Here is a 10,569-nt window from a genome sequence, read left to right as displayed (position 1 = left end):
AGCCAGACTTTAGAAAAGTGCATATCCTGCAGAACAAGTCAAAATGTGGGACATTGTCTGAAGCTGTGGGAAGGGGGGGGGGGGGGGGGGGGGGGGGATCTGGTCATCCTAGTTATGACTGCCCTCTGCAGACAGATGTGTATAACTGCTGCAGTGAAGGTTAAACCAAAAATGTGAGACACAGTCAGCTGACATAAGCACATTTTCTCTGTAGCGCTGCTTGCATAACATTTTCACAAATAACTCGGATACGTGTTTATCGTGGTGGGTCATAAATCGTGTCCTTGTATGCGGGCGTGAACGCGCATGAGCAACACGCAGGGAGAGCGTGGCGCGCGTGCTCTCCTTTCCAAGCCAATCACATTTTAGATAAACACAATGTTGCGTCATTGTTATTGTGGTAGTTGGAGCTCCAGCTGCTTGCAGGCATTTCGCCACCATTTCGCTGATATATAGGCCTTTAAATCTGCGGAGACTGCATTATACCGCTGCAATGTCACTACCGGTGGACGCTTCCTCTGACGAAAGTCTGCAAGGTGAAGTATTTACGTCAAATATATATTTGCCAGTGTTGTTGTTAGCGGTAGACGATAGTTAAACACCACGAGTAAATAACGTCACCTAGCCTGACCACGTGAAAAGCCAGTCGATAGGGGTGTTTGGCTAAATAGCGAGATTGAATCTCAACTCCACATTGATTTATATACCTATAAGACGTGTAGACACAGCTATACAGGGTAGGCCATGGTTCTAGTTAGTTATTAAGGCTAATCTGCAGTGTTGCCACGATGAAAATGCCTTCAAGCTAAAAACAGTCCTCATTTGTTTATTGTTCCTCTATGCGCAGAGACTGCATTCCTATCCTAGCCGAGATTGGCCTGTGATGTAGTACTGGATAACCAGGATTCATGTTTAAAGACTTTGCATTTGATTTAAGGTTCCTGGGTTGAGCTGCATTTCAGTGGGAATGGCTCCCAAAGTGCCAGTCAACAAGGAAGCCAGGAGCAAATTCCCTCATCCAGCCTGGCAGCTGACATGGAGAAAATGTTGCTAGAAGCACAGCACGAATCAGGCAGGAGCAGCTCCAGAGGAAGCTCTCAGTGCAACAGGTTGGTGGGGGTGGGCAGAAGGGGGAAGAGCAGTTCATGTTTTTCCTCTGTTTGTTGAGTAATATGAAGAAGTCGTGAGCTGAGTTTCCCTTATGTGTTTTCTTCTCCTTCTCCTTCTTGTTCTTCTTCACAACAGCCCACGCAGAGCACAGACCCCGCTTCTTCTGTGGAAAGGCTCAGAGGGGAATAGCTCACAGGTACATTAAGCCTTTCTCACAGCAGAAATTTGGACATGTTATAGCAGGCAAGGGAAAGTATTCTTAATTATTAAGGTCGTTCCACTTGAAGAGGTCCTTACTTAACAGCTGAGTCGGGCTTTTCCTGCTTAGACAAGTTGAAAACAATCTGTTTTCTTTATATATAGTTTTATGTTTATGCATTATTCATAACCTTGTTAAAGCTAAATGTATTGTGACATAATTTTATTATTATTATTATTTTAAATTATTTTTTCCCCCCTTTTAGTCAGATGAAGATTTCCAAGAGAGAATACGGGAAGTTGAGAACCTGATGAAGAAAAATGCTGACTGGATCTGGGACTGGTCTAGCCGACCTGAGAACAGTCCACCAAAGTAAGTAGTCATTTCACAATTAGAGATAATCTTTTACCCCAACTATAATTATTACATGCCATGATTTGTAATTGTGATTCATAGAATTTGGAATGATGTCTGTGTGAGCAAAGGTGCTGGTGTGACATTAAACTGGCACTCACTTGATTTTAATGTATTCAGAACAATGAAAAATTAATGTGTCGCTCTGTAGGGAGTTCCTGCTGAAGCACCCTAAGCGCTCAACCTCTCTCAGCATCAGGAAAACCAGCGTCATGAAGAAGGGAGGCTTTCTCTCTTCTGACTTTCTGAAGCTTTTCCTTCCATCATTTATCATTTCCCACATACTCGCTGTTGGCTTAGGGTAAGCAGCATCATTTAATCTTTAACTCAGGCAGTATGCAAAAACTAAAAACACTGTACGGGAACCTCTTGAGTTGCTGCAGAAACTGTTGACCCACTAGACCTGATGTTTTCTATTTTCACATAAATACTGGGATGATTTTACATGCACTTAAAAATGGTATTTGTAAATTAAATAATGACCAATCAATAATCTCTTAACATTTGCAGGATTTGCAGGGTAGAAAAACGACAGTGTCCTCACAACAAAACACTGAAATATATGTAAAAATAAAACAAACATAATGATGTTTAGAACAATGCCTGACTGGATAAACAGCAGTCCTGTTCAGTGTCTGACATTTAATAGGTTTAGGTAAGATACTCCCTGAAGTATATCAACTTCAGAATGACAGAGAATATAATTGTCTTTATTTAGGAGCCTGTGGTTATTATTCTATAGAGCATTATTTCAACACATCTTATTTTGGACTTTTATATTTAAAAAACGACCACATAAACTCACTGGCCACCTCATTAGTTACACCTTAAACAAATTGGTGGAAATGTTCTTCAGAGATTTTGGTCCATATCAGTGATGCTTCACTGGTATGAAGGGGCCCAAAGTGTGCCAAGAAAATATCCACCATGCCATCACACTGCCACCACCACCAGCCTGAAAACTACAGGGTGGATCTTTCATGTTGTTTATAGCAAATTCTGTTTTATAACAAATGTTTTTCCAATTTCATTTTAATGTCCAGTTTTGATGAGCAAATGCAAATTAGCTGGAGAGGCAGCGCTTCTGCATACCTTGCTTGTAATGAGTTGCTATTTGAGTTACTGTTGCCTCGCCATCAGCTTGAGGCAGTTTGGCCATACTCCTCTGGCATCAATAAGGCATATTCAACCAGAGAACTGCTGTTCAAGTTTCTCTTTTTCAGGCCGTTTTCTGTAAACCCTAGAGATGGCTGTGTTGGAAAATCCTACTTGATCAGCAGAATATGAAACATTTAGATCAGCCTATCTGGCACCAATAGCCATGCCACGTTCAAATTCCTTTGAGTCACCTTCTCCATTCTGTTGCTCGATTTGAAATTCAGCAGGTCATCTGGACCATGTCTGCATGCCTTAAGCTAATCTGATGAACTCAGACTGCAATTCTAAAGTAAAAAAATAAATAAATGTTTGGAAAGTTTGGCTATATTCTATTCAACACAGTGAAAATGGCTTGAAATTAAAAAACGCTGTGGATGAAAAATGGCTCCAGGTAGCCCAGAGGGTTAATGCTTTGAGTTGCTGCCATTGGCTGAAAAGTTGTACCTAATTTGGTGGTCATTGAGTTTGCCTTTTACCCGGTTAAAAAACTATTTCAGTAGATACATCTAGTTGTGTTTATGTTTTAAAGCAGCATCTTAATTTCTCCGTTTTCTTCTTTCCTGGTAGGATATATATTGGAAGGCGCCTAACACATCCTAAATAGGATCGTGGCGCTTGGCACTACCACATCAACGTCATGCAACCATCTTGGCATGAAAACGGGACCTTCTAATGATCAAAGGAAATATAGTAGCCATGTGACGTGGTCCTGTTGAATTCAGTGTTCCACATTTCCCACAGCAGTGTGGAGAGTTGAGGGATCAGTTATTGCTGTTTTTTGGGTGTAAAGCTCTGAACACAGCAGTGGCGTTTTCTTTTGATTGAACTCAAATCACTTTTTAAAATAAATAAATAAATAAATAAATAATGCAAGCAGTTTTTTAGAGGAGGCAGATGGCTCAAAGAAATTTAACTTGATTGTTTTATTTGTTTTGGGGAATCTTTAGATTAGTTGATGGCACTCGTTACTGATTGCTTAGTTGTGCAATGATAAATTGTGATTTTCAAAAAAGAACAAACAGCATAGAAATGGCACATGTTCATCATCAAAAAACATTAAAAGTGTGAAACGTATGCATGACCTTAACTGTGTTACAGTTGATTTAATTCACAATGATGCAGAGCAGGCGAACAGCAGATGAACACAATTAAAATTTTATTGAACTTTGGTCAAAATAATAAACAAGTGAATACATTGCCACCATGTTAGGAATCAATGGACAAAGACAATGCATTATGTGTTTGTTTTAATTCATCAGTATATTTTGTGTAGTCAACCTTCATTTCTGCGTTCACAACTACAGAGATAAGATCCACATTTGCAATATGCAGTTCAAATTTGGGTGACATCCCTAATAAATGAGTAAGGGCACATGTATGAGGCCTGTCTTAATGTCCTACTTATCTCATGATCCGGAGGCACTCTATCACAAACTGTATGGTGTGCAATTTCCTCCTCGGTGTTTTCATAGACAGCCACGTGTAGCAGCAGTATATGAGGACATAACTATAAAATAGGATTTACAAATAATGCACATGAGGTTTGTAAAACATTGGGGGACATAACTTGTAGCTGTCACTGATAGAAGTAGGTATTAAGGCTGCAGATTCCCTTTGTCCTGGACCCCATCTTGTGCAGTGTAGTTTCCAGCCTGCATCCTAAACATGAGCAAAAACTAGAACTTGAATCTCTTGACACAAACACGTTATAGGTTGTCTCCAACAGTGGTTCTCAAACTGGTAGCCCCGAATGGTATTTCCTTAACAAGGTTTTCTTGAGATCTGCTCAATAGACAGTGGTGTGACTGGAGATTTTTCCACCTCTCTACAACATAAAAACATGCAAAGCAATAAACATGTTTTAATACATACTTCTAAATTTAAAAACACGTCTGTAGATTTAGTTTCTTTTATTATGTGGATGACAAGGTGTACTTGAGTAGATACAGTCAGTGAAATTATGTCACCGTATTGACTGGGGTAAAATAAGAGAAGGGGGTGGGGTTTGGGGGGAGAAACATGTCCGCTTTTCCAAATTCATGGCCTTTTCCACCAGTTGTGTGGCCTGAATACATGACCAATGGGGGAATGTTACAGTTAGGCTTATTGGCCATTCATCCGTGCTTCAGAGGGCCCAAAAACTTTGAATTGATGATACAACCTTGACAAGACGTCATTTTTAAGTACTTCCAAGAGTTCTGTCGTTAAATTGTGAAATGAAGGCTTAAAATGTCAACACAAACACCAACGTTCAAGAGTTTGACCTCTAGGGAGTGCCGTTCTGTCAATTAGACCCGAACTGGGCTTTCTGGGTCAGGGGGGCATGTCGATTGCCCTGGTGCCAAAGGCAAAAACAACCTAAGCTCAGACTCAAAATAAAACAGGCCTATGGATCAACCTCCTGTGGCAAAAAAAGTAGACACGTGCTTTCAAATTCTTCACCAGGAGGACAACAAGGCTGTTTCTTCTTATACAGATAGACAAGTAGTAGGCTTAACTACACAGGTACGGTAAAAGCCCTATCCTCTGGAGCCCCAAATCTTCTAGTTGATTTTGTCCTGGAAAATGTACAAGTTGTTGGTGGCTGCCACAGCTATCACGTTATCTTTGGGGTGCCAGGCAGTGTGGAGGATCTTCTTGTTGAAGTCCAGGCTGTCCACGCTGATCTCGTCCTTCTTCCTCTTGCCACCGGTGGACACTTTACGTGGTTTAAGTGTGGCCCGTGGTTTGCTGCTTTCTCGGGATGCCTCCAGTGTGATGTCCCGCCGGGTGTTCCGGTCAAACATTCGAAAGAAGTTGTTGTAGGAGCCTGTCATGATGGCACTGCCGAAGAGAGTAAAAAAATTAACTCAATGTTTGAATTTGTTGCAGTAACACCAAAAGTTTGACCACCGATTGATATAACTTATAAGCCGGGAACAACATTTATAAAAACAGTAGTGAGTGAAATGCTTGTCCTTTGCAGCAGGAAGGATACATACCTGTCACTGCCATTCCAGCAGCACTCAAACTTGTCAAAGATGCAGTCGTTTTCATACAAAGAGCAAAGCTTACTGCGAAGATATTCATGGACCTGAAATGAAACAATGTAAAGGGAACTGTTCAAATCTTTATCTTACATAAAACATAGCCTTCTGCATATTTAATCCATGTTGCGAGGCTAACCGGTACCTATCAGCCTCCATTAGGAGTTTGCCTGTCATTTCTTGATAGACCATATCCCTATTTGGTTATTACTGACTTTAGGAAGTCTGAGTAAAATTCTGACGTATATCTGAAAAAGCACTATTTCAAGCCTTAATCAAAGTTGACTTTAAAAAAAAATAAAAACCAAGTCCCAGAAAAGATCACAAGTGTTAATGTGATTTAAAATTGAATCCCCAGAAAAGCATGTTTAAGCACCTGATACGTCTCCACTGGCCTGTTCTCCATGTTGAGGTCCCAAACTTTGACGGAGAGGTAGTCACGTGTCATCATATAGCGTCCGCTGTGACTGAACTTCACGTCTGAGATGGAGGAGATGATCTCAGAAAAAAAGGATCGGCTGCTGGGATCCTCTGGTTCCTCAAAGACTTAGAAAATAAAGGGAAAGGGCAAAGGGGGAAATCCTCAAATTCTTGTATAAATCTTATTAGCTCTTAATTGAATTACAGATCACGACAAAGAAATTAGATTAACAGGTAACAGATGCATCTTTGAAAAAACAAAAAAAACTAGACAAATTGTCAGACTAAGGTTAATTTCAGAAATCGCTGCACTTTCGAATTCTCTATTTTCCAGACAGACCGATGGCTTCACTACAATACGGTAGAAGTACTTACACTTTGAGTGCCTATCACAGAGCGCTGCCGCTCGCATGTCACACAGGCGGATGGTTCCTTTGCTACTGCTGTACACAAATACATTGCATTGATGTGGATGGCACTCAGCAGCTGTGATTACTTCTGTCAGTTCCTCCATGTTGGCGGGCTTGATGTCTACAATATCTGTTAGCACACTGTTAAGGAGCTAGCAGTCTTATATTTTACATTGATGCAATGCTATTAAAACTTTAAGACACATCTAAAAATCAGCTTTCTGATATATATATATAAAAAAAAGGATACTAAAACTTCTGTCTGTGATTTCCAAGTGCCATAGATTTATTCTTAGGTCATCTGCAGAGAGGTAAGTTTCATGATCACTATTTACAGAAATGGAATTAATGTGATAGGTGTGCGCATTTGCAAAGATCCTCCGTGGGCTTGCTTCTACCATGAGATCCATTGGCATCAGTACTGGTACCTGAAATGTACAACAATCAATTTTAGAAAAGTTATCACATAGAGTCATGCTCAGAATGAGGCAGGTCTGAGGGACGGCTAAACACACCCGTAAAGAGGTGATTCTAAAGGGGTCTCTGAGTCGTCCGTCTTCGTCTTTCAGATTGTAACCTTCTGCTCGTTTATCTCTTTCACTAATTTTCCACAATTTGATAGTTTTATCTGGGGGGAAAAAGGAAAGGCTTTAGGAGAGGGAACATAGCGCTTCATTATCAACAAATAAGAAAAACAGAAAAAAGCTCTTACCGTTTGTTGAAAGTAGAAAGTGAGCAGCATTTTGTTGTGGTAGCCATCTTATTTTATTAATTTTTTCCTCGATTTCTAAACTTTTCAAATAATCAAATTCTGGCTCGTGACTCTGAAAAGTGCTATAGACGTTGTACTCCCCACGCAGGTGTGGACGATTCTTAGACTGAGGGGGAAAAGGCAACAAAAACAACACTGTAATCATGGTATTGTTTCTGGCATTAAAAAAACCCCCAAAACAACAGCAAAAAACCAAAAACAAACAAGATTTCATCATTACCTGTTCATATTTTTGCATAAATATGTAAAAGAAAGCTCATTACAGAAAATAGCACAATCAACAACAAGCAAAATAAATAAACAAAAAATACATTTTCGGCCACTCAGTTATTTACAAGTGGGTAACTCCTTATATTTGATTCTGCATAGTAGACATTAGTTGGTCTTCCTGAGACAACCCCAAAAACCCATAGACCAAGTACATGTATAAACTACTACACTGTGGAGCCACATGTAGATTTTTCACAACAGTTCCATTATGGAGTACTGATGTAAAACACTATGATCATGGCATTGTGCTTTTTGAAATGCCCTAAACAATGTTTAATAGCACATTTTCATTGTAACTTTACCATATTTTCCATAAATGTACACTCATCCCCCCTCCGATGCTGACGGTGGATCAAGGAGACCAGCGCTTATGCTGCAGGCCTGGATGTACTGTCTACATTGGCTGTCTCTCACCCTTTACCCACCCCTGTTGCTTGTCATGTGTTTCTTTGGTGTATTAAGAGTTTTTTCATGTGCTATGTGCAGAGGTGGTTTTTTTTCTGTTCTCAAACTGATCTCCCTGTTGGAGCTCAGTCTGGGGGGAGTTATTTTTTTCTCCTTATCTTTCCTCGTGTTGTGCATTTTCCATTGTTATACCTCTCTGGCCTATCTTCCCCATGTGATGTTTGTGTAATGTATGTATGGTCAGAAGGGTAAGACGGCGCTGGCAAAGGTCGGCAGCCTTAACCCAATTTCCTTCGGGGTCAACCTTCAGGATCAATAAAATCAATTCAATTTTATTGAATTGAATAAATATATGATTAAACTGAGAAAAACTAAGATAACACCTTCCCATGATAGTCTAGTACCTTAATATTTAACCTTAAAACCAAAATAAATATAATATCCAGTTTGAATACCACTCACACTTTGTTCCTAGCCAGTGTTTCTGCCAACTGTTTACTTCCTAAAATATGCATGCAGCCTTCAGTTCTTACATGTAGTTTTATTCCACATTACATTGTTCTGTGCTGTACGATGATGAATGCATCTTATGGTAAATGTGAGCATAACAAGACAAATTCATAGAAATTGTATTGTTGAAATGGATACAATAAACTTGGTCTTTTAGATGTAGTGTATCCCAGAGAGCTCATTCTGCTCATTTGGATGTTGCGTTTTCAGTGGGAGGCATTCATCCAAATGACTTCCTCAGTCTTAGCTGAGTGCAGGTTTCCCCAACCTTACAAACACTACATTTGCATGATGATCTAAACTGGTGCCACTGACTAACAATCCGCTGTAAGGTCAGTTTTATGATCATTAATATGCAAATACTGCTCAGAGAATATTTAATATCTATATACAACAACAGCTTCACTTCTGGAATGGTGTTACTGCTGTGTGATCCTTACCTCTTGTTCATGCTGAAATATCACTACTCTGCCTCCCTTGTCTCCAGTTGCCAGTAGCTCTCCAGAATAGTTGAACTCAACTGTTGAGATTATGTCAGCTGAAAAGACACAAATCGGTGTGAATCAGACCTCACAGCTCAGCTTCCGCACTGTAGTTGGGATGGCAGCTAGAATGCTACTGTGATGGGCTGCAGGCTAAGTCTGGTCCCACTGTTCTTATAGAAAATGTAAAATACCGATAACCACATAATATCACGTAGACCCATTAAGGTATGAATGAAAACAAGCATGATGTCACTCGACAATTTATGGACGCAGCACATTGACGTCACGGGCACGGTCGCTCCCCCTTTAATAGTTTAGCCACCAGCTAGCTCATAGCGAGCTAGCGACACACAGCAATCTACAAGGAAAGGGCGTTTGTGCAACTGATCCACAAACAGGTCTACACTAATCACGAGAGCAGTCTTGCAAAAAAGCACGCGCGTCCATCCGCCGTCAGCTCTCGTGCACCTCAAGTGAATCCCACAGAGAACCATCATCAGACCACCTAGCTAGCTGCCCACCACTGTAGCCTAGCCGCCGAGCTAACGTTAGCCACATACCTTCCGCAACATCTTCATCTATCGCTCCTTTTACTTGAGAGAAACACCACTGAAAATCATTTCCTCCTGCAACTCCTGCAAAAAGAAACCAGGGTTAGTGTGATTCCGGCTCGCCCTTCATCGGGCGGTAATAATGACCTGACAGTGACACAGTTTGACAACTAGCAACTTAGCTTGCCAGCGCTAACGCTGGTTAGCCAAGTTGCAGATTCAGGCCATCACACACACCAAGTGAGGTGGATCCTTTTCCCTTCCTTTAAAAAGTAGCTTACCCGCCATTGCTTCATTTAGCAGCTCTTGTTGTACACAGCTTCCAATGCCTTATCAACCAGTGCGGCGCGCTCGGGGAGATAGATAGCATCCACAATCAGTGTGAAGACTCGGGTCCAGATCTGTCAAGACCACGGAAATTATCCGTGATTTTTTTTCTTCCAAAATGGCGCACAGTACATGGAGAAATGACGTCATGCACACATGCCACATCCTGACTCCATCCATCCTCCTGAGCATCATATCAGTAAATGTGCATTTTCACTGGATTTTATATCCACCCAGCTTTGTTTCGATGAATTGCATGTTTTACATATATGGTTATTGAGGAGTTTAAATTCTATTTAGCTGCCCACTAATAAGCAGGACAAATACAATTTACACATCCCCGCCTGGTTATTTTCACTGTGACTGAAATAAACAGCTACACATGCAAAAACAACTAAGAAAATCTACATTTTTTTCAGGCATATATCCACAGAGCAAATATGTTTAATTAAAATGATTTGCATAGCAGCCCATGAATAAGAGTTAAACACATTTTGTTTGCATGTTAAACG

The 10,569-nt window shown here is 40.5% G+C and overlaps 2 protein-coding genes across 2 annotated transcripts; one reads left to right on the top strand and one right to left on the bottom strand.

Annotated features, from left to right (window-relative positions):
- Nucleotides 1-391: 391 nt before the first annotated feature.
- LOC146655510 (BCL2/adenovirus E1B 19 kDa protein-interacting protein 3-like) lies at nt 392-3,968 on the top strand. The gene is made up of 6 exons (XM_085427903.1): nt 392-536; nt 938-1,109; nt 1,246-1,306; nt 1,575-1,681; nt 1,875-2,024; nt 3,449-3,968. The coding sequence occupies exons 1-6, from the start codon at nt 494-496 to the stop codon at nt 3,483-3,485; spliced, it is 570 nt and encodes a 189-aa protein (XP_085284029.1). The 5' UTR covers nt 392-493; the 3' UTR covers nt 3,486-3,968.
- An 812-nt stretch (nt 3,969-4,780) lies between these two features.
- LOC146655509 (serine/threonine-protein phosphatase 2A 55 kDa regulatory subunit B delta isoform) lies at nt 4,781-10,178 on the bottom strand. The gene is made up of 10 exons (XM_085427898.1): nt 10,012-10,178; nt 9,740-9,814; nt 9,135-9,232; nt 7,450-7,615; nt 7,253-7,365; nt 6,988-7,165; nt 6,703-6,867; nt 6,284-6,453; nt 5,863-5,954; nt 4,781-5,704 (listed from the first exon to the last, which is right to left on the bottom strand). The coding sequence occupies exons 1-10, from the start codon at nt 10,016-10,018 to the stop codon at nt 5,425-5,427; spliced, it is 1,344 nt and encodes a 447-aa protein (XP_085284024.1). The 5' UTR covers nt 10,019-10,178; the 3' UTR covers nt 4,781-5,424.
- Between the last annotated feature and the right edge of the window lie 391 nt (nt 10,179-10,569).

This window comes from Rhamphochromis longiceps, linkage group LG13, assembly GCF_057381845.1.
Source record: "Rhamphochromis longiceps isolate RC_006_pf linkage group LG13, R_longiceps_female_GT1.1, whole genome shotgun sequence".
Taxonomy (NCBI): Eukaryota; Metazoa; Chordata; class Actinopteri; order Cichliformes; family Cichlidae; genus Rhamphochromis; species Rhamphochromis longiceps.
The sequence above is the reverse complement of the archived record's forward strand: the minus strand, read 5'-3'. Positions and strand labels throughout refer to the sequence as shown.

What these genes read in the sequence shown, in the direction of transcription:
- LOC146655510 (XM_085427903.1), top strand. Translation starts at nt 494, where the DNA reads ATGTCACTACCGGTGGACGCTTCCTCTGACGAAAGTCTGCAAG. An exon ending in GGAAGCTCTCAGTGCAACAG is followed by an intron (nt 1,110 to 1,245) that starts GTTGGTGGGGGT and finishes TCTTCACAACAG; the next exon opens with CCCACGCAGAGCACAGACCC. An exon ending in CCTGAGAACAGTCCACCAAA is followed by an intron (nt 1,682 to 1,874) that starts GTAAGTAGTCAT and finishes GTCGCTCTGTAG; the next exon opens with GGAGTTCCTGCTGAAGCACC.
- LOC146655509 (XM_085427898.1), bottom strand. An exon ending in AGATGAAGATGTTGCGGAAG is followed by an intron (nt 9,233 to 9,739) that starts GTATGTGGCTAA and finishes GTGTCTTTTCAG; the next exon opens with CTGACATAATCTCAACAGTT. An exon ending in CTTTCTACTTTCAACAAACG is followed by an intron (nt 7,366 to 7,449) that starts GTAAGAGCTTTT and finishes TTTTCCCCCCAG; the next exon opens with ATAAAACTATCAAATTGTGG.